Source organism: Felis catus, chromosome F1 (assembly GCF_018350175.1).
Source record: "Felis catus isolate Fca126 chromosome F1, F.catus_Fca126_mat1.0, whole genome shotgun sequence".
NCBI classification, from domain to species: domain Eukaryota; kingdom Metazoa; phylum Chordata; class Mammalia; order Carnivora; family Felidae; genus Felis; species Felis catus.
The window spans coordinates 24,702,884-24,726,514 of record NC_058384.1 but is presented as its reverse complement, the minus strand read 5'-3'; the positions used below and the strand labels follow the sequence as shown (position 1 = coordinate 24,726,514).

Genomic DNA, 23,631 nt, shown 5'->3' with positions numbered 1-23,631 from the left:
ACCATGTGATATTCTTTCATTCCCTGGGATAAAATTGTAATTCCTTAACATGACTTAATAAGCTTTCATAATCGATTAGACTTCCATCTGTCTTTCCAGTATTACCTCTTACTCCCCTTCTCCTTGAGCCATCCTAAACTTTCCTTTGTTCTAATACATCATGGCTTTCTGTCTTACCACCCCAGCCTTTGTGCATGGTTGATTCCTCTATTTGAACAAGATTTTATACATTCATTTATTTTGTATTTACTCAACAACTATGATGGAGCAAAGACTTGCTATTTGTAACTTTTATTAATTATACTATTATGGAGAGCCTACTCCATGCTAGGCACAAGGAAATCAATCCATAATGAAACCATGCATGGTTTGTGTTCTAATATTGCTTAAGGTCTCGCATGGAAAATAGTCATTAAACATAATGAGATGAGAGTTATGTCATGGAAAGTATAAAGTGATGTGGGATCAAATGTCAGGGTAACCATACTTAATTTAGAAGTCAGTGGAGGTTCCCTGAGGAGGTACCACTGAAGGTAAAATCTGAAGAATAAGTAGGTGTTAGTTGTGGTAACAGGAGAGTGGGGAGGAAGGAGGAGGTAAGAGAGTGGTGGAAAAAATGTTCCAGTGATAGAGTTACATGGTAAATACAGGGTACTAAGAAAAGAAATAGCCTTTCCTTGTTATAGTATAAGATATTGGGAACAGATATCTTTGTTGAATATATTCTGTTGGCTGCCTGTACTACCAAGGAAAATATTCACAAAGTTCCCATAACCCTTTGTTAATAACTAAATTTAGGTGACTTTCTTTTCATAGGTGCTGTTGCAACTAAAGGAATAAAGAGGCATCTTAAATGAGAGAGAGAATCTAGATATCAGAAAACTAGTTTTATCTTGACTTTTGCTTATAACCTCGGCCAAATGACTTACACCTGTACCTCTGCTTTTTCATTTGTAAAAGGGAGATGATAATATTATCCAGTTTAACTTGCAGAGTAGAATCAAATAAGATAATGGTGCCAAAAGTAAAAAGCACCACTTTGTGCTTAATGGTCTTTTTTTTAATATCCATTTTGAGCATATTAAACAGTTTCTTGATTTCTGACAGTTATCTATATCAGTAGCAACTCAAATTCATTTTTCTTATGATTTCTAGTTATAGCAATAGGGGCTGCTTTTCCAATTCTACAATAATTAAGAAGCCCTCTTCACTACCTTTGAAGAGGAACAGAATTGGATCATGTCTCTTTTCAAAAGACCCACTTGTTCAAAGTAAAAATATTACTATTTTCTATTCCAGTAGAAAAACTGGAAAATCTAGTTATTTTTCAATCATCAAAAACCAGAATTCACCTCTGCTCTAATTGTTTCAGTTCCTTTATTTTTTATGGCAAAACTTTTCTGATCAGTCCTTTCTTATTTTTCTACTTAAACTTATTATCTGATTTCCCAGGCATGAATATATCGACAAACACAGCAATATAAATGCAAAGAAATTATACTGAAATATAATCACTACATAATTAATAATTAAGATCTTAGGTGTTTTAAAAAAAACACCTTCTAGGGGTTCCACGTTGAATGTCTGACTTGATTTCAGCTCAGGTCATGATCTCATGCTTTGTGAGATCAAGCCCCACATTAGGCTCTGCACTGAGAGCATGGAGCCTGCTTGGGATTCTCTCTCTCCACTTCTGTTTCTCTGTCCCTCCCCTGTTTGAGCTCCCTCTCTCTCAAAATAAATAAATCGACATTAAAAAAAAAAAAAGTTAAGAGGCATCTGGGTGGCTCAGTCGGTTAAGCATCTGACTCTTGATTTTTGGCTCAGGTCATGATCTCATGATTCCTGAGTTCAAACCACACATCAGGCTCTGTGCTTGACAGCATAGATCCTAATTGGGATTCTCTCTCTCCCTCTCTCTCTCGGCCATTCCCTGTCTCATGCTCGCTCTCTCTCTCTCTCTCTCTCTCTCTCTCTCTCTCAAAATAAATAAATAAACATTTTTTAAAAGTTAAAAAACACAAAAAACCTTCCAGTGTCATGTTAGTTTCTTATGTAATAAGGCAGACTCATGAAGTAAAACATTGTTAGTTTATGAATTGATTTTTCCAAAAATTTACTTATCCCTGAAAACATTTTACTTATAATCAAGTATATAGGTGTCAACTATTTCTATCACAAATATTAAATTTTTCTATATGTTTCTATAGCCACAATTAGGAATACAACTTCCCATTCATCAAAATAAAAGGAAAAGCTCATTCTAAAATATTTTACAAATATTGAGAACTGTAAAAGTACTACTTTACAGAGATTAAGAGTGAGCTTTCAGTTCTGAACATCACATCTCTTTTTGTTTATAATCTTTCTCTTTTTTCTTTGGTAAACAATTAGATTTCAAAACATGGGAGCTCTAATAAAGATGTCTAATTTTAAAGTCCTGTTCAAATCTTAAAAAAAAATTCTATTACAGATTTCAGACACCTTAAAGAAAGTTTGACAATTTTATTGCATTAATTATTTCTGTAATGTGTGGAGAAGATTTTAAAAGCTATTTGAAAGAAGAAAATAGTTCATGGATAACTGGTTTCTTTAGAGATGGTGGGAAGCTCTCAAAATGCATATTTAGGAATCCCATTTAGTTGATGTCCAACTTAATTCTAATCTCTGTTAGTATATGTTTGAAGGAAATAGACTTCATGGAATTATGCAGTCAGATCAGTGCGCACTTGTTCCTGCATTTGGTACAGTGCAAAGGTCTCTGCAAGAGGAATTAAGAATGTGGGGTTCAAGTCTCAACTCTGCCACCTGCTCTCCATATCACTTAAGCCACTTAAGAAAGTCACTTCCCCTCTGAACATCAGTTTCTTATTCATAAAATGGAGATCATGATGCCTTTCTGGTAACTTTGTTATTAGGAATAAGTGATATCACATATATACAGAAAGAAATCACAAAATTTTTCATGAGCTCAAAGATTCCCATGAGAGAGTCCACAAAGAATAGTTTAATATATATTTTGTGTTCTTGTTCTTGTTTCCTTTCATATGTATATGTGCTAAATCCTCCATTAGGTTATAAGCTCCTTATAGCCACAGTGAGCATACCATATCCGCTTTCCATGTTGCTCTTCAGATTATGTATAACTAATGGACACTCATAAGGCTTTGTTGACAGATATTCTCTCTCTTATCCCTCAGTTCCAATATGAAGCAAATAGTTACCCCTGTCAGAAAGTCTTCTTTCACCTATTCTATGTCTAAACCTCTTTGCTGTAATCCATGCCTATTTCCACATATTCTATCCTCTAAACTCATGGAGAATTGGCAGGTCAGCATGGACTTAACAAAAGCCTTTATCACTGTTACCAAACTCTTTTCAGCTGCAAGACGGAATACTAGGTTCTCAAGTTAAATCTACCCATCCTACAACCCAAAACAAGTGGAATTAACTACTTTAACCCCAGGAAAAAAGGCAGAGTACTGGCTGGCTCACTAAAGATTTCTAGAGCCAAGGAATTCTAGAGGAAAGCACAACCAAACCCGCCTGGGCAACTGAGAGGAACAAAGTACAGTGGCATAAAATGGCTAGAGGAAATATGGACAGAGAAGAAAGGCAGGCCAGGGATAAAAGCACCAGCGAAACTACAGTGTTCCCAGGGCGCCGATATTCCCTTAGAAGAATGAGGAGATGCTCTGGTCTATTCTGATGCTTAAACAAAAGTCTTTACTTAACAAGTAAGTTAGCATTAGCTCCTAATAAAACACTTTTAAAAGCTGAAGGGATGGTGAGGAAGGGATGGCTATCTCCCAGTCTCCCTCCTTGGATCCCATCAATGTGCATACCTGGTCTCCCCTCAGCTCATAGTCTTTCTATATTCTTTTCGTGAGGCTTTAAATAATTGGGCCCAGTTCAACGCACCTTTTAGGTTTAAGAGCAGAGTATTTTTAACCAAAGCCACCTCGCCCATTCTTTACCAATATGATGTGACTTTCATTAAACAGCCCGACGAGGGCTCGCGCAATCCTCCGACTCGCGTAAACACGTGTGCCCGAAGCCAGCTCCCGCTCGCCCTGTGCTTCAGCACTGCCGCCTCTGGATAGCGCCTTGCTGGCAGGCTGGCTCGGGCCTCCCACCCGTCTCTCATCCATCTCCAGCCCACTCTCTCTCCTCTTCTCGTTTACTTCAGTGCCAGAGAAAAAGCACCTCCAACTTCTAACCTCTACTCTATGCCTGATTTTAAAGTGACCTCCGCGTCCCTCCCTCAGGGTCTAAATGCGCACGCCCCCGCGCCGTTGGGTCCTACCGGAGCAGCAGCGAAGCCGCGTCCACCAGTGGCCCGAGATCTCCAACAGGCACTGACCACATTTCCCTTGCCCCTGCTGAATCCCAAAGCAGCAGCCAGGAGCCCCTGCTCGCTCCCTTTCTCTCCACGCCCCAAAACCTCCAAGAAACAAACGCGCAACGATGCGCGCTCCCCCCGCCCCAACTCGCGCGCGCACACACACTCACACTCATACACACACTCGCACGCCGCAAGCCTTCCGGGTGCCATCGCCGCCCTGGGCAGAGCCTCAGCCAACTTGGGCCCGGATCCATCAACACCCGCTGCCTCGAAAAGGGCTGCCCGCAGCGGCCGCCCCGCCCCCTCCCCTTCCTAGGCAGTGGGTCCCGGCAGCCAAGCCCTGGCTGGCGAGCCCCCACCCCTTTCACTCAGCCATCCCCCTCGCGCGGGCAATATACGGTCCACAACCCTCAAACATTCGCCCCTGGGCCGCCCTGAACCATTAGCCAAACCCTAATTTAATCTCCCTGAAGCCCCAGACCTGCTAATGGTGTGTTGTGTGTCAGTGTGTTTGTGTCTCCAAGGCATGTACATCATTTAACTCCTGCGAGCTTTCCATCCATCCTAAACAAACAGCACGCTATCTCCAACCCCCTCCTTCCTTCTCCGCGTCCCAATCTCTGCCCCCACCCCGATCCTCACCCGCCAAGTGACCAAACTACCACACCACCGCACCCCAGTTCTAGAACCTCGACCTCCCACCGGGTCTAAACCCAGTCACCTCCGGCCCCTCCCCTCCCCCACCCCTTTGGCCCCCCAGCGTGCCGGGTCTGGCCCGAGCAAGTGACGCCTGGGAAGCGCAGTCTACGTCCCTTCCCAGGAGCCCGAAATAGAGGGGCTGACCTCCCACCAGAGGGATCAGCCGGCGCATCCCGCCGAGGGGCACACGCCTTACTGTTGGGTCGCCCTGGAAAATACAGGTGCCGGGGAAGGAGAGAGGCGGAAGCAGCCTCCGGGGGTGGGCGGGAGGACTCACCGAACATCTGAATGTGCCCTTTGGTGATGGGATTGAAGCTGCCGCAGGCAAGCAAGATAACGTGGGTCTTGGTGGTCTCCGTCATCTTGCGGGTGGGTCCCTCGCGCTGGTCCAGGGGTCGCCTCTTTTTTTGTGTCTCGATATGTCTGCAGAGGGAGAAAGGAAGGCGAGGCTCCGGCGGTGGATGCTGTGGACTCCAAGGAGCCGCTCCAGACGCAAACCGCGTCACTCCCCGCCTCCCCTTAACGCTTGCAGCTCCGGCCAGATCCGAAGCTGCTTTTGTATTGCTCCGTCCTTCTCTTTTCTTTTTGTGTTGTCCTTTTCCAGGTCTCTGGTCCTGGTCTCCCGCCCCTCCCTTTCCTCGCCCCCACCCACCTCACTCCATCACGCTCTTCCCTAGTGTTTCTGCAGGTAAGACGTGGTACCCACGCCCAGAACCATGAATACTCACAGCATGGTGAGTATTCTTTCTCTTACCTCCTTCTGACTTTTCCTCCCACACGCTAACATTTTTCTGTCCACATCTACTTTCTCTAACATTTCCAACTCCAAAAGTGTTTGATCTTAAGAATTGGGATTTTTTTTCTTCCTCAATTTTTTAAGTGAGAAATGACAATTGTTCATGTCAGGAATACTGATTTCTGTCTTTCTTTTTCCCCTTATCTGATGATTTTGAACTGTTGAACTGAATCTGAAATCCTGAATCCTTCCCCTAGAATGATGGACTTTTTGGGGGGGGGGGAGGGGTTGAAGCAATGCTGAAAACATGGATGGGGCAGAGTGACTAAAGTTGTATTAGAAAACTACTGTGATCTTACATAAGTCACCAAAGTTGAGACAAAGATTTACCCATCCAACAAGTGTTTCTTGAGTGCTCACTATGTTTGGGGCGCTGTTATAAACCCTACTGGAGGGAGATAGACAATACACAGAAGAGGAAAATTTTTTTTCATGTTTATTTGTTTTTGAGAGACAGACAGACAGCATGAGTGGGGGAGGGGCAGAGAAAGAGAGAGAGAGAGAGAGAGAGAGAGAGAGAGAGAGAGAGAGAGAGAGAGAGAGAATCTGAAACAGGCTCCAGGTTCTGAGCTGTCAGCACAGAGCCTGACACAGGGCTCGAACTCTGAACAACAACATCATGACCTGAACCGAAGTCGTGTGCTTAACTGCCTGAGCCACCCAGGCACCCCAGGAGGAAAATATTAAATGCCAATTGTGCAATGCACAATAAGTGAATGCCATGCACTCTGACAAAACAAAAGGTGAATGGAAGAGTGGGGACCACTTCAAATCCAGGAGTCAGGAAAGGCCTCCCTGGGCAGGTGAAATTTAAACTGCAGCCTAAAGGACAAGTACCTGTTAGTACATATATTTTGAGACAAAGAAAGGTCTTTTTGTGCTCATAGATGTGAAAGAAGGCCAGTGTGACTAGAGTTCATGAATAAGGGGAAAATGCTAGGAGACAAGATTGGACTGTTGATCAGGACAGAATCGAATGGGACTTCCAGGCTAGGATAGGGCTGGGATGCTTTTCTAAGTGGAATAACTTAGGAATGAGAAAAGGAAACCACTGAAACTTTAAGCAGAGGAGTGATGAGTAATTTACATTTTTATAAGATCACTCTGGCTGGCAGTTGAAAAGTAGGAGGGCAAGGCCAGCATTTAGGAAATTCTGCTGGTGGCCTCGGCTAAGTAGAGTTGTCCTTGGACTAGGATTTATAAAGGTGAAGTTGGTGAGAAGCAGGTGGTCTCACAACAACAACAAGTTTTGTTGATAGTTTATGGTCTTTGCATATGGATTGGATGTGTGGGATGAGGAAAAGAGAAATCTAAGAAAATGTCTAGAAATTTGGGGTAAGCAAAGGAGTGGGCTGAGATTGAGAAAGTGGGGAAAGAAACTTTGGGGGATAACTAAGTGTTCCATTGTGATACAATAGATAGACCTAATAATTCTTATTTTTTAATGGCCTTTTAAAAAGTTGAGGTATAATTGACATACTACATTGTATTAATTTTAGATGTCCATAATAATTCTGAATTTAGAGTTCCACAAGTACAAATATTTACCTTTCCTAGGCTTCTAGATTTCTTGAATAAATTGCTACCCTATATTACTGGTTGATCGTTGTTTCTTATCCAAGATCACATAAATATTTGTGCAGTAAATATTTGCTAAATTATGCTGAATTGCAAATCAACCCTAATGTGCACAAAATTTCTAGTTCAGATACAAAAGTCCTACAAGTTGATGTACATTTATAATGGGGTTAGTATCTTTCCTGGCATGGGATGCAGATTAGTGGAGTAGAAAGAACAAGAGATATTGAAGGGAAGCTGACTTGGGTATGAAACTCTGACACTAGCTGGGCAATTAGCATAATTATAGTTAAGCTATAAATATTTATGGAGTGTCTGCCCTGTGCCAGGCACTTGTTTTAGGGACTGTGAACAAAACAAAGTCCCTACTTTAATAGAGCTCACATTCTAGAGGGGAAAACACACCATAAAAAAAAAAAAAGAATGAATATAATGGCAATAGATACAATGAAGAATAAAGCAGGGTAAGAAGAAAAGGAAAGGAAAATCCTCCTTTCTATGAGGTGGTCAGGGACGGCATCTCTGTTGAGATGGTATTTGAGCAGGGATGTGAAGCAAGTGAAGGAATATGTCATTTGGAGAAGAATATACCCGGCAGAATAGCAAATACAAAGACCCTGAAGGAGCAGGAATGATTGGGATTGTTCAGCAAGCATGCCTGTATTGCTTAAGAAAAGAAAGAAAGTGAAAAGTGGTAGGAGACACATCAGAAAAATAGAACAGACATATAGATAGGGCCTCATAGCTATGGTTAGGGCTTTGATTTTTTCAGAGATAGGAAGTCACTGGAGGGTTTTGAGTGGGGAAGTGACATGAGCTAACTTACACTGGAAAAGTATCAGCTTGGCAGGAGATACAAATTCTGGAGTCATCGGTATAGCTTAATATTTAAAACCATAGGATTAAATGAGGTCATCTAGGGAGTAACAGATATCTAAATGAAAAAAGAGTCCATCAGCTTCAGCCCTGGGGCACACCAAATTAATAGTAGCTAACATCCCTTGAGTATCGCTAAGAAGCCCAGGCACCATAAGCTGGTTACAGATGTTAATTCATTTGACACTCAAAGTAACTCTGATTGTGAGTTCATATAAGTCTAAGAAGTTCATGTAATTTACCCCATTTTAAAGATGAGCATAAGGGAGAACAGAGAAATGAAACAACTCTTCCAAGTTCAGACAACGAGTATGTATGCAGCCAGATTCCAACTCTAGTAGTTTTTGATTGAAGGCCCTGCTCTTGATCCAATGCTACTATCTCATCGTGTTTCACTGCTACCCTATACTAACCACATTCCTAAAAATGAGAATAACAATACCAAGCCACCGAGATTTGAGGATTCCTGGTAATGGATGTAGACTACGTAGCATATAGTAGATGATCAATAAGTGATACCTATTTAATAAATTAGAGAGTGGGACTTCTTAGCAGAGATTTGAAGAACAGATTGAGAAGTGCTCTACCACGTCTTTAGGTTTTCCCTTCTTTATCCAGGAGAAATGAAAAAGTAGACAACAAAATTCTGTGTTAGCCTGCTGGAATGATTAGACACTCAATGCTACAAGTTGATTTTATTAATTTTATTTTTTTAATTTCATCCTTTTTTTAAAGCTCATTTATTTATTTTTGGAAGAGAGAGAGAGCATGAGCAGGGGAGGGGCACAGAGAGAGGGAGAGAGAATCCCAGGCAGGCTCTGCAGTGTCAGCATGGAGCCCAATGTGGGCCTTGAACTCATGAATTGTAAGATCATAACCTGAACCCAAACCAAGAGTCAGATGCTTAATCAACCGAGCCACCCAGGTGCCCCTACAGGTTAATTTTAGTAAAAAGAAAGAAAACATATCCAACTCAGAATCTCTACACATAATAGTGGTCAGTAAATATTTACTGATGAATTAAGATAAAAAAAAAAATCTTTTCACCAGCCCAGTGCCCAGAGAGTAACAATGAAACAGGAGTGTGTCAATACAATGCAATAAATGTTTTCAATTTTGTAGGTTATGTCTTAAGTAATAGTTTAAATGCTATAGATTAGTTTAAATGCTATCGATTAGATTAATTGGTTATGATTTTTTTTAACATTTATTATTGAGAGAGAGACACAGAGCATGAGCAGGGGAGGGGGACAGAGAGGGGGAGACACAGAATCTGAAGTAGGCTCCAGGCTCTGAGCTGTCAGCACAGAGCCCGATGCTAGGCTTAAACTCACAAACTGCGAGATCATGACCTGAGCTGAAGTTGGTCGCTTAACCAACTGAGCCACCCAGGCGCCCCTAATTGGTTGTGATTCTAATTGTCTCTTGTCATTTTCCTTATGCTTATATCTAATTTCTGCATCCCCAAAGAAGGCTCTGGAATTGGAATACAAAAACATGGATAGGGGTACCTGGGTGCCTCCATCAGTACAGCATGAGACCCTTGATCTCAGGGTAGTGAGTTCGAGCCCCAGGTTGGGCATGGAGTCTACTTAAAAATAAATAAATAAGTAAAAATTTAAAAATAAAAAAATAAATTAAAACATGGAGAGCAAATCCTGGTCCTGCCATTTGTTAATTGTTTGGCTTTGGGCGAGTCATTTATTGCTGACTTTATTTTGTCAACTGGAAATACTATAAAACATGCCATGTGTACTTTACAGGGGTGCAATATGGATCAAATAACACCATGTGTGACTTACTGACTTTTTAAAAAGCATACTGTCATCTTTAGGTCATACTCTATAGTTGTTCCATACAAAACACCTATCGTTTTTCAGTGTTTAGTTGTTTCTGTGGGTGGCTTTGTCAAGGAGGTTTCTGAAAGTTCTGATCACAGAGGGTAATAGCTTTGGAAATGTGCCAATAGTGTATATATTAACCAATAAAAACAAATAGCCAAAAACATACTGACAATGAATTTATTTTCAGGGAAGATTCCAAGGCTGGTTTATAAGATACAGAAATGGGAATGTCAACTCTTGCATAATACATGTACCTTAATATATATAGTGATCTATTCTCAGGAGTGCTTATTTTAACTTAGGTAATATAATTTGGTCCAATATTTCAACTTTCCAACAGCTGGGTAATTGTTTTAGGCTGAAAAGGAACCAGAGTCATTCTCCTACAACCTAAATCTTGCAATCTGCTCTAGCCAGTTCAGTTTCCAAATAGGTCAAGATAGACATTCCAATCCAGAACTCTCCTTGCTGAAAATATCTGTTCTGATGGGTAGGCATAAGTGTGTATTGGATCTGATTTGAAATGTACACATGTAAAGTTTAGCAAAGTGGGTATGCATGCTCCCTTCTCTCCCTATTCACCTAGTCCAGACTAATCATCCATTTACATCACATTCCATGTTTATGAATGGTTCCAAGGTAGTATTAGGGGTCATCCTTTATAGGAAGAGCAAAAAGGCACACACATAGATGTGACTTCTGCTTTTTTTTTTTTTTTAATTTTTTTTCCAACGTTTATTTATTTTTGGGACAGAGACAGAGCATGAACGGGGGAGGGGCAGAGAGAGAGGGAGACACAGAATCGGAAACAGGCTCCAGGCTCTGAGCCATCACCCCAGAGCCGGACGCGGGGCTCAAACTCACGGACCGCGAGATCGTGACCTGGCTGAAGTTGGACGCTTAACCGACTGCGCCACCCAGGCGCCCCTGCTTTTTTTTTTTTTTTAAGTTTTTAATTTATTATTTATTTTTGAGAAAGAGAGAGTGTGAGCAAGGGAAGGTCAGGGAGAGAGGGAGAATCCCAAGCAGGCTCCGTGCTGCCAGCATAAAGCCCGACGTGGGGCTTGAACCCATGAAACTGAGATCATGACCTGAGCCAAAATCAAGAGTCAGACGCTCAACCTACTGAGCCACCCAGGCACTCCTAGATGTGAATTCTTTAGTTCTTGACATAAAGTCAGAGAGTGAATATCTTATATTTTCCCTATAAAAGTATTGTTCTGAGAGAACCATGACTCTTTGGGATGCTCTACATTCCTCTGCGTTTGTATAATTCTCTCTCCTTTGTTTTCTCCACTTTTCTTCAAGATAAATGTCTTCAGGGATACAGCTAAAATGGCTGTCATTACCCTCCCCATCTTCTCCGCAAGCATTTTTACATCTGTGAGGTGAAAAATGCCCCTAGATCAAAATTCTCCTTCCTCTAGCTCTAAATCCCCAAAACCTCACTCAGACTTATAATTTCTCTAATCATTCAAATCATATTTCACAAATGAAAAATGTTTCCAAAATTAAAAAAAAAAATTTTAATGTTTATTCATTTTTGTGAGAGAGACAGAGACAGAGTGCAAACAGGGGAGGGGCAGAGAGAGGAGACACAGAATCTGAAGCAGGTTCCAGGCTCCAAGCTGTCAGTACAGAGCCTGATGTGGGGCTCGAACTCACGGAGCGCGAGATCAGAGCCGAAGTCGGATGCTTAACCTACTGAGCCACCCAGGTGCCCCAAATTTTCCCAAATTTAAAGCCTGGTTGTCAATTACAAACATGGCCATTCTGCTGGTGCCACAGGCAAAAGGGAAAAAGTACACAGGTTTTTATAACCAATAAGCATTGTATATCATTAAAGATAAATTTCCTCAGCTAGCTCAGATATTTGCTAATTTATTCACCATGGCTTCTTTCAGATGGCGGGGAGAGGAGAGTATAAATCACTATTTTCATCCTGAGACTGAGAATCTCACAACTTTTAAAGTTTTCCCAAGAGCAGAAGTGGGAGATAGAAAAAATCAGTTGTAGCAGACTTAGAAGTATAATTACAAAGTCTAGTATTCCCTGAAATGACATCTGAGAATAACTCTGCCTCTCCTTTATGCCGCCCAAATGGAAAACATTTGGCTCAAGGGAGTGCTAAATAAAAGATAGGCAACTTAAACTACAAAATATGCTTTCCCATGATGTCACTACCTCAAAATTTGGTTAAGTCAGATCTAACCTAGAATTTCAATCCCATGATCCCCCAAACCTATGAGATCTAGAAAACAACAGTGGCACAGCTGAGCTATTCTCACAACTTGCCAGCACTAATTAAACTGATTTCAGAAGAATAGAGACATAAGAAAAATTTGTACCATTTGGACCTGTTAGTTTGAATCTTCACCACCTGTATTCCTTTTGTTGGTGAAGTTGAGGAGGCTCAAGGTTGGTCTGGTACATTTTTAGATTTTATAAATTGCTTGCTTTTCTCAGGACTATTTCAGAAATCCATAACAGAAACCCTATTTAAACTAGCTTAAGACAAAGAGATTTTATTGATCTATGTGAGTAGGAAATTACTTTACAGTTGTTTATGAGATGGTCAGCCAAGTAGGGTATTAGAGGAGACACAGGGGCTGCCTGGGTGGCTTAGTCTGTTGAGCATCCAGCTTTGACTCAGGTCATGATCTTGTGGTCTGCAAGTTCGAGCCCTGCATCGGGCTCTGTGCTGACAGGTCAGAGCCTGGAGCCTGCTTCAGATTATGTGTCTCCCTCTCTGTCTGCCCCTTTCCCTGCTTGCACTCTGTCTCTGTCTCTCTCTCAAAAATAAACAAATGTTAAAAAAAAGTGTTAATAAATAAATAAGAGGAGACACAGGAGAGGCTCAGGAAAACAAAGTTTAATATTTTCACAGGTTCTAGAGACAAGAGACAGAGACTTGTCATGCAAGGGCCACAGGGAAAAACACCAGGATAGTCAGGAGGTGGAAGAGAGGAATGAGGTGAAAGCTTAGGCCATGGACCTTTACTTCCATAGAAAAGGCAAAGCAGAGCAGAGTAAGCAGTTCAGGATAGGCTAATTTGAATAATTTGGGAGGGCTTTGGGCTGCAGGGGTGATACCTAGTTGCCTGGTGCCTGGCCCTAGGATGATAAAGACAGAGAATCTTGCCTCCTGGAGTTCATGAGCCTGGTAGAGAAGGTCTGGCTCTGGAGTAGTATGCATATCAAAGTTTGCAAAGTAGTTTGCATATACTCTTTGTTGGGCCCTTTCCTATCTCTAAGAATTGACTACCTCTGGGACAGACAGCCTCTCCCCAGAAAGAGAAGAGTTGTTGTTGTTTTTGTTGTTTAAAGATACCAAAACATCACAATATATCATAGATATAACAAAAACCTAAAGGGTAGATCTAGCTTTAGGCAAAGCTGTATTCAGTAGTTCAAATAATATCATCAAGACCCCATTTCTGTCTCTTACCATCTCTCAATCTACTTTCCTTTGTGATTGCTTTATTTTCAGATGGGTGCTCTCCCCATCAAAGCAAGGTAGCTGCTGGCAGCCTCAAATTACATTGTGTTTTTTTTTAAGTTTATTTAATTATGTTTAGAAAGACAGAGACAGACTGAGGGGTAGAGAGTGCAGGAGAGAGAGAATTTGTGGGGCTCAAACTTACGAAACTGTGAGATCATGACCTGAGCCCAAACCAAGAGTTGGACCTTTAACCAATTGAGCCACCCAGGCACCCCATCAAGACATTGTCTTACAGATCATAATCACCTTGAAAGAGGGCACATCCTTCCCAGGAATGCCAGTAAACTCTTAAGGAAGACTCTCATTATCCTGCATTCATCTTGTGCCCATCCCTGATCAATTACTGTGATTAAAAAGAGAAGTATTCTAATTGGCCAAACGTGGGTCATTTACCCATACTGGGCTTGGAAAGGGAAGGAAAACAGGAAGGAGGCCAACTCTATCCACACTACTTGGCTGGGCAGGATTGTTATAGAGCACAGTAGACAAACTTGGCAAAATTATGCCCCCAACATTGCTATAAGAAGAAAATATATATTATAGATATCAAGTTCAACAATCTGATTGAAGCCAGGAACGTCTTGTTAATATTTAGAACTCCAGGGGCGCCTGGGTGGCGCAGTCGGTTAAGCGTCCGACTTCAGCCAGGTCACGATCTCGCGGTCTGTGAGTTTGAGCCCCGCGTCAGGCTCTGGGCTGATGGCTCGGAGCCTGGAGCCTGTTTCCGATTCTGTGTCTCCCTCTCTCTCTGCCCCTCCCCTGTTCATGCTCTGTCTCTCTCTGTCCCAAAAATAAACGTTGAAAAAAAAATTAAAAAAAAAAATTTAGAACTCCAATTTCTTGTAGAGGGTAGGCTGAGATTTTTTTATTCCTATTCTGAGTTACATGTTTTTAAGAAATAGACTGGCCCAAATAAATCCCAACAGGTGATGGTAATGCCTGCAACTACACAATCTGTGCACTTTTGCTTTCCCTCTTTCCACAGGCTCTCTTTTAGGTCATCACAGTGTTGTGTACTCCATAAAGCGTAAAGTCACTCCTTTGAGCAGATTATCATCAGATGGAAGTAGGCATCCATGCCCAAAGCCCTGTATGTACACTCCTGAACTTTTTGGCCCTAGAAAGTCAGAAATGACATTTCTCAGGCTCCTTTGCAACTAGATTTCTGGATACTAATTAAATCTACCAAGGCAATGCCCTTGTCTGAGGTTTGGAAGGCAGAAGTGAGGCTAAGGCCATCTTGCTACTGCTCTTGCTGCTAAGCAACACTGTTGACATCCGAAGCCGGAACCCGTATTCCAGTAGTCCCCAGATCTTAGTCACTGAAGTCGTGGGCGTGGAGAGGTGGTTTGGCAGCTGACCTCTGGACTACAGCTGTTGTGATGTGCCCTTACAATCTAGACCCCAGTGGGGGCCCCTAACTTCCTTTTGTTTAGCTCTTCCAGTGAATTTCATAAGCCCTTAATTCCTTGTTTTTAATCCCTTTCTGCTTAAAATACCTACAATTGTTTCTGTTTCCTGAGTTGAAATCTGACACACCCCCTTAAATGCTGTATCTAGCTGTACCCTCTTTTTGTGCGGGCAAGAGAAAATTATATGTAAATGCAGTTATTTGGGAAATGTAAATACGCAATGAAAAAGAAACTGATTGACAGGAGTTAGAATAATGGGTGAAAGAATTATAGGTTTTGTGCATGCGTGTTTCATGAGCAGGGGAAGGGAGAATGTGGGAAGGATGAATCAAGCAGAATGATGGGTAACGACTGGGAAAAGAGAAAGATGCACAGGGGACCCCAGGGTTCTACAAGGGAATGAGCACAGTTGTGATTAATACATTTTTTATTATTAAGAACTTGACCCAAAAATTACTTACATGTGTGGAACCATTTAGCATCCACAGTGATTTCACATGTTATTCTATTGGATCCTTACAAGGAATGATTCTGTGAGCTAAGCATTTGTAGGCCCTTTTCTGAATTTTTCATATGAGGAAAGAAAACAAGGTTCAGGAAGTTTAAGTGCCTTCCTCAAGGTTGTAACCAGTAAGTGTCCAGATCAGAACCTCCAGGCTGCTGGCTACAGAAATTAGTTTAGCTTCAGAATGAGGGAGATTTGGGGCACCTGGGTGGCTCAGTTGGTTAAACATCTGACTTGGGCTCAGGTCATGATCTCATGGTTTATGGGTTTAAGCCCTGTGTCAGGCTCTATGCAAACAACACAGAGCCTACTTGGAATTCTCTTGCTCTCTCTCTCTCTTTCTCTCTCTCTCTGCCTCTCCCCAACTCACTCACACACTCTCTCTCTCTCAAAATAAATAAATAAACTTAGGGGGCACCTGGTGGCTCAGTTGGGTGTCTGACTTCAGCTCAGGTCATGACCTCACAGTCTGAGAGTTTGAGCCCCGTATCGAGCTCCATGCTGACAGCTCAGAGCCTGGAGTCTGCTCCCTCACCCTCTACCCCTCCCCCACTCACACTCTGTCTCTCTCCCTCTCAAAAATAAATAAACATTAAAAAAATTGTTTTAATTAAAAAAACTTTAAAAAAAGAATGAGGGGGATTTGAGGATTTCAGGCCATCAAGGAGAATAGACATGCTATTTTTAAATCTGAACACAAAGGCTATAGAGCCTAGTCATAAAAATTCTTGCCTTTCTCGAGATCAGAGGGTGCCTCTTTCTTGTTTCTCAGCCACAGTCTTCTGAGCGGTGGAGTGTGTGCAGCCTGGCAGTGGGACCGAGGAGCAGAGTGGATTCAGTCTCTATACTGGGTAAATCTGGCATTCTGTGGATAGTCTTGGCTTGATGCTCCCATATTGTAGTAAAGTTATTCTTGCACTTAAAAGTCTGGCTGAGTTGTTATGACTCATGGAAAAAGGACTGGGGTGAAGTGAGAGACCAAGTTTTGGTTCTAAAGGTAACATTTAAGACAGAACACCCTTTGAGTGCTCCTGTCGTGACTTATGGTGACTGGGACACAGAGGGCCCCTGATGTTTGTGTCCACCTCTGCTGTAACACTTACTATCACATGGGTCAATCCTACTTTAAGGTGCAGATAAGCAAGGGGTCTTGCTTGGGAGATAGAGCTATCTCCACCAGGGCAGTGTGATTCTCAAACAGCTGTTCAGAAATGGCAGGGGAGAGGGAAGGATGAATAAGCTGTCATCCAGAGGAACCAAAAGGAGCTGGCTCCATGATTTATTTCTTCTGCCTGGAGGACACTTTATTATCTGGTGAAAGGAAGATAGTTCTCTGTCCCTGGGATGATTGGCACCCGATAAACATGGATGTGTCTGGCCCTGACTTTGGAATTGTGGGGAAGAGGAAACACTGTCTTAGGGGGACTATAGAGCTTCCCCCACTTTGGCCAGGTCTAGTGGCATTTGCCCTAGACTAGCCCCTGTCTCAGTAAATGCAAGCAATAGTCTCTTTAGGGTTAGCAGGGCCTCCAGCTGCCCTGGGAAAAGAGAAAATGAAAGGAAGGGAGGATCTCACCTCACTTGCAATTGTCTGTCAGAGAGGAGGATCTAAAGGGGACTCAAAGAGGGGTACCTAGGTGGCTCAGTCTGTCAAGCATCTGACTCTTGATCTCAGCCCAGGTCATGATCTCACTGTTCGTGGGATGGAGCTCTGTGTCAGGCTTTGGTCTGATAGTGCAGAGCCTGCTGGGGATTCTCTCCCTCTCTCTCTGCCCCTCTTCCTCCTCCACGCAGTCTTTCTCTTTCTCAAAAATAAATATACATTGAAAAATAAAGAGGACTCAGGGAAGGAGAGGAGAGTATGGGAAGTGAGAGCTACTCTACACGGATATGTGTGTGTGGAAATTTCTTAAATTTCAGTAGATGCACTCTAGAGAGAAAAGCACACAGGACACTATAGAACATTGCAAGTCTGGGGACACCTGGGTGGCTCAGTCGGTTGGACGACCGACTTCGGCTCAGGTCATGATCTCACAGTCTGTGAGTTCAAGCCCCACATCGGGCTCTTGCTGACAGCTCAGAGCCTGGAGCCAGCTTCAGATTCTGTGTCTCCCTCTCTTTCTGCCCCTCCCCCACTCTGTCCCTCTCTCTCAAAAATAAAAACATTAAAAAAAAAAAAGAACATTGGAAGTCCATAAAAAATACACTCTGTCTCCCCCCCTCAGCTTTATTGAGATATAATTAGCAAATAAAACTGTATATTTAAGGTGTACAGCATGATTTGATATTTGTATGCATTGTAAAATGATTACCACAACCAAGTTAATGAACACATCCAACTCACCCTCAGTTTTTTTTTTTAATTTTTTTTTAATTTGCATCCAAATTAGTTAGCATATAGTGCAACAATGATTTCAGGAATAGATTCCTTAATGCCCCTTACCCATTTAGCCCATCCCCCCTCCCACAACCCCTCCAGTAACTCTGTTTCTTTTTGATATTTAAGAGTCTCTTTTGTTTTGTCCTCTCCCTGTTTTTATACTATTTTTGCTTCCCTTCCCTTAATTCATTTGTTCTGTGTCTTAAAGTCCTCATGAGTAAAGTCATATGATATTTGTCTTTTTCTGATTAATTTTGCTTAGCATAATACCCTCTAGTTTCATCCACATAGTTGCAAATGCCAAGATTTCATTCTTTTTGATTGCCAAGTAATACTCTATTGTATATATATATACCACATCTTCTTTATCCATTCATCCATCGATGGACATTTGGGCTCTTTCCATACTTTGGCTATTGTGGATAGTGCTGCTATAAACATTGGAGTGCATGTGTCCCTTCGAAACAGCACACCTGTATCCCTTGGATAAATACCTAGTAGGGAAATTGCTGGGTTGTAGGGTAGTTCTATTTTTAATTTTTTGAGGAACCTCCATACTGTTTTCCAGAGTGGCTGCACCAGCTTGCATTCCCACCAACAATGCAAAAGAGATCCTCTCTCTCCACATCCTGGCCAACATCTGTCGTTGCCTGAGTTGTTCATGTTAGCCTTCTGACAGGTGTGAGGTGGTATCTCATTGTGGTTTTGATTTGTATTTCCTTGATGAAGAGTGATGTTGAACATTTTGTCATGTGTCAGTTGGCCATCTGGATGTCTTCTTTGGAGAAGTGTCTATTCATGGCTTTTGCCCATTTCTTCACTGGATTGTTTGTGTTTTGGGTGTTGAGTTTAATAAGTTCTTTATAGATTTTGGATACTAACCCTTTATCTGATATGTATTTGCAAATACCTTCTCCCATTCCTTCGGTTGCCTTTTAGTTTGGCTGATTGTTTCCTTTGCTGTGCAGAAGATGTTATTTTGATGAGGTCCCAATGGTTCATTTGTGCTTTTGTTTCCCTTGCCTCTGGAGACAGGTTGAATAAGAAGTTGTTGTGGCCAAGATCAAAGAGGTTTTTGCCTGCTTTCTCCTTGAGGATTTTTAGGTTGTGTATCTGAGATCTTTCTTCCTTCTTTAGGAAGGCCTGGATTGCTATATCTTTCCTCTTATGACCATCTTTCCTGCATCCCAGAGGTTTTGGGTTGTGGTGTTATCATTTTCATTGGCTTCCATGAACTTTTTAATTTCCTCTTTAACTTCTTGGTTAGCCCTTTCTTTCTTTCTTTCTTTCTTTCTTTCTTTCTTTCTTTCTTTCTTTCTTTCTTTCTTTCTTTCTTTTTTTTTTTTTGCCCATTCATTCTTAAGTAGGATGTTCTTAGTCTTCAAGTATTTGTTACCTTTCCACATTTTTTCTTGTGGTTGATTTCGAGTTTCATAGCATTGTGGTCTGAAAATATGCATGGTATGATCTCAATCTTTTCATACTTGTTGAGGGCTGATTTGTGTCCCAGTATGTGGTCTGTTCTGGAGAGCATTTCATGTGCACTGGAGAAGAATGTGTATTAGGATGAAATGTTCTGAATATATCTGTTAAGTCCATCTGGTCCAGTGTGTCATTCAAAGCCATTGTTTCCTTGTGGATTTTTTGATTAGATGATCTGTCCATTGAAGTTCCCTACTATTATGGTATTACTATCAATGAGTTTCTTTATGTTTGTGACTAATTGATTTATATATTTGGGTGCCTTCACATTTGGCTCATAAATGTTTACAATTGTTAGGTCTTCTTGGTGGATAGACCCCTTGATTATGATATAATGCCCTTCTTCATCTCTTGATACAGTCTTTATTTAAAGTCTAGATTGTCTTATATAAGTATGGCTACTCTGGCTTTCTTTTGTTGACCATTAAGATCATAGATGGTTCTCCATCCCCTTATTTTCAATCTGAAGGTGTCTTTAGGTCTAAAGTGGGTCTCTTGTAAACAGCATATAGATGGATCTTGTTTTCTTATCCATTCTGTTACCCTATGTCTTTTTATTGGAGCAGTTAGTCCATTGACGTTTAGAGTGAGTACTGAAAGATATGAATTTATTGCCATTATGTTGCTTGTAGAGTTGGGGTTTCTGGTGGTGTTCTCTGGTCCTTTCTCGTCTTTGTTGCTTTTGGTCTTTATTTATTTGTTTTTTTTTCTTTTATCCCCTCAGAGAGCCCCCTTAAAATTTCTTACAGGGCTGCTTAAGCGTCCGACTTTGGCTCAGGTCATGATCCCGCGGTTTGTGAGTTCGAGCCCCACGTCCAGCTCTGTGCTGACAGCTCGGAGCCTGGAACCTGCTTTGGATTCTGTGTCTCCCTCTCTCTCTGCCCCTCCCCTGCTCATGCTCTCTCTCTCTCAATAATAAATAAACATTAAAAAAAACTTTTTTTTAAAAAAATTTCTTGCAGGGCTGGTTTAGTGGTCACAAACTCCTTTAATTTTTGTTTGTCTGGGAAACTTTTTATCTCTCCTTTTATCTTACATGACAGCCTGGCTGGATAAAGAATTCTTGGCTGCATATTTTTCTGATTCAGCACATTGAACATATCCTGCCACTCCTTTCTGGCCTGCCAAGTTTCTGTAGATAGGTCTGCTGCACACATGATCTGTCTTCCCTTGTAGGTTAAGGACTTTTTTTCCCTTGCTGCTTTTATGATTCTCTCCTTGCCTGAGTATTTTGTGAATTTGAGTATGATATGCCTTGTTGATGGTCGATTTTTGTTGAATCTAATGGGAGTCCTCTGTGCTTCCTGAATTTTGATGTCTGTGTCTTTCCCCAGGTTAGGAAAGTTTTCTGCTATGATTTGCTCAAATAACCCTTCTACCTCTATTTCTCTCCCTTCCTCATCTGCGACCCCTATGATTCTGATGTTGTTCCTTTTTAATGAGTCACTGATTTCTATAATTCTTAAATCGTGTTCTTTTGCCTTAATTTCCTTCTTTTTTTCTGTTTCATTACTGTCCATAAGTTTGTCATCTATATCACTGATTCTCTGTTCTGCATCATCCATCCATGCCGCCGTAGCCTCCATTCAAGATTGCAGCTTAGTTATAGCAATTTTTATTTCATATTGACTAGCTTTTACTTCTTTTATCTTCGCAGAAAGGGATTCTAATCTATTTTCGACTCCAGCTAGTATTCTTATTATCATGATTCTAAATTCTGGTTCAGACATCTTGCTTGTATCTGTGTTGGTTAAGTCCCTGGCTGTCGGTTCTTCCTGCTCTTTCTTTTGGGGTGAATTCCTTTGTTTTGTCATTTTGAAGGGAGAAACGGAGTTAATGAGGTAAAAAAAAAATTGAAAAAAAACACACACACACAAAATTGAATAAATGACGCTAGATCCTAGGTGTGTTTTGGTCTGGGTGTTGAAAGGGGCTTGATAGATTAGAGAGAAAAGGAGAAAGAAAAAAAAAAGGAAATCACTTGAAAATTTGAAAAAATGAATACACTGAAGTAGACTAAAATGAAATGATGGAAGTAAAATAGAATTTGAAAAAATTTTGGGGCGCCTGGGTGGCACAGTCGGTTAAGCGTCCGACTTCAGCCAGGTCACGATCTCGCGGTCCGTGAGTTCGAGCCCCGCGTCAGGCTCTGGGCTGATGGCTCGGAGCCTGGAGCCTGTTATCGATTCTGTGTCTCCCTCTCTCTCTGCCCCTCCCCCGTTCATGCTCTGTCTCTCTCTGTCCCAAAAATAAATAAACGTTGAAAAAAAAGAAAAAATTTACACAAAAGTAAAAAATATAGTAGAAAAAATAAAAATATTTTCAATAAAAATGGAAAATAAAAATGAATTTTTCTCTTTCTGTATTGAAGAAAAGGAAACAAAAAGAAAAAAAGAAAAAAGAAAGAAAGAAAATTGAATAGATGAACCATTGAACAGACTGAAATATGATTGAAATTACTTCATTTTCCCCTAGAAGTCAAACTATGAAGAGCTTTACAGCCCATAAACTAAGCAGGTGGTGAGACTTGTGTTCTTGAGGAGTGAGGTTGGCCCAGTTGGGTGGGGCTTAGTGTAATGACTCCATTCTCCACTAGATGGCGCTTGTAGGTGCGTATCCGCATGCGCAGTAGTGATGAAAATGGCGTCGCCCTGCTAGCCAGTCTCTAGTATGAGAATTCTGTTCTCCCTGATCAGCAATCGCTCACCCGTCCTTTGTCTTCGGCTTCCATCCACCCCCAGCTCCTACACAGTCCGTGATCAATTGCCAGGCAGCACCACCCTCCCCAGTCTTGTCTCAGATGCGGCTGTTTTTCCCGTCCCCTTACTTCTGAGGGACTGCAGCTTTGACCCGTTCTGCCCTTCCGCAGGAGGTTCTCACCGAGCAATGGCTGGGTGCCAGCCGCACCCAGGAATGTTTGTGGGACCATGCTGCTGTCAATGGCCAGAGACTGTGACCGGGTGCCAGCCCGCCCCAGAAAAAGTTTGTGAGATAGTATAGCAGCAGCGTTTCAGGGATTATGGCAAATCACAACACACATCTGGCACCAGGTTTCACTCTTAACGATGTTGTTCCAGCACCAGCGAATGTGGTTGTTCTCCCAGGTCCACTGGGGCCTTGCCTTTGGGGAACCCACACAGCCAGGTGTCCTGCCAGCAGGGGAACCGCCTCTCCCCTTGTGGCCGGAAGAACCCCGGACTCCACTCTGCTGCTGAGGATTCGTTCTTCTCACCAGAGCACCGCCAGGTATGGAGCTGCGGAGTTTCAGACTCTGTGCTCCCCCTGTTTACTGTCTTAATGGAATGTAAACCCTCTCCTTTCTCTTTTCCCCCTTTTTAGTTCACTCCCTGCGGCTGTTTCCACTTTGCCACTTTCTCTCCAGCTGCTTTTGGCGGGGGTGCTTTTCCCGTATTCCCCGCCCCCGCCCGTCTCCGTCCTCTCCCCACACAAAAGCGGCTCCCTGCCCTCCGCGGCTTTTCCCTCCCCCAGTTCACTGCTCTGCGCCGCGTACCTGCTGAATTCTGTGGTTCAGGTTGTGCAGGTTGTTGTGTTAATCCTCAGTTTTCTAGGTGTGCAGGATGGTTTAGTGTTGGTCTGGCTGTATTTCACGGACGAGAGGCACACAAAAGGCGTCCATGCTGTTCTGCCATCTTGGCTCCTCCCCTCCAATTCACTCTCAGTTTTAATGCTGACAGATGGCCATGTAGATATTTGAAATGAAGCCGGAAGGATGCACTGAGAGGTCTCAAGCTCTGGAAGGGCTGAGATTTCATTTTGTAAAGGTGGGGAGGGTGCGTTATATGACTCACCTTTATAGTTGCTTGTGATTAATGTTGTCTTCTTGAACTGCCTTTGTGCACACATCCATTGGCCTGCATAGGCTACAAATTTTTCTCCTGCCATCCCTCTGAATGAGAGCCCTTCTCACTCTCCATACTATTGAAAGAATTGTATTTTTAAGTGAAGGGATGAAAGGAAATTGTCAGGTGAGCTTAAAAGTCATGTGTTCTGACTTTTCATTAAAAGCCTGCGTGTTGGCAAGGATTGTTATTACAATTTTCCAAATGAGAAAAGGGTCAGAGGAGTCAAGTAATTTGCCCTAGATCATTCATTCAGCCACTACACGTGGCAGAGCCAGGATTGGAACCAGGGCTGTTGGAGTCCAGCGTCCACTCCTACTGCAAGGCCCCAAGCTGCCTTTTTGAAAGGAGA

General features: G+C 42.1%; 1 protein-coding gene across 3 annotated transcripts in view; it reads right to left on the bottom strand.

The window, feature by feature from the left end:
- NMNAT2 (nicotinamide nucleotide adenylyltransferase 2) overlaps nt 1–23,156 on the bottom strand; it is a 164,420-nt gene extending 141,264 nt beyond the window's left edge. The window contains exons 1-2 of one of the 3 annotated variants that reach the window (XM_045049379.1): nt 22,931–23,156; nt 5,322–5,467 (exon numbers count right to left, since the gene is read on the bottom strand). In XM_045049379.1, coding sequence (XP_044905314.1) covers nt 5,322–5,406 — 85 coding nt within the window. In that variant the 5' untranslated portion in view covers nt 5,407–5,467; nt 22,931–23,156. Of the gene's footprint in view, nt 1–5,321; nt 5,545–22,930 lie in introns of those variants that run through there. The other 2 variants (XM_045049380.1, XM_011290996.4) reach the window with 2 other exon arrangements.
- Between the last annotated feature and the right edge of the window lie 475 nt (nt 23,157–23,631).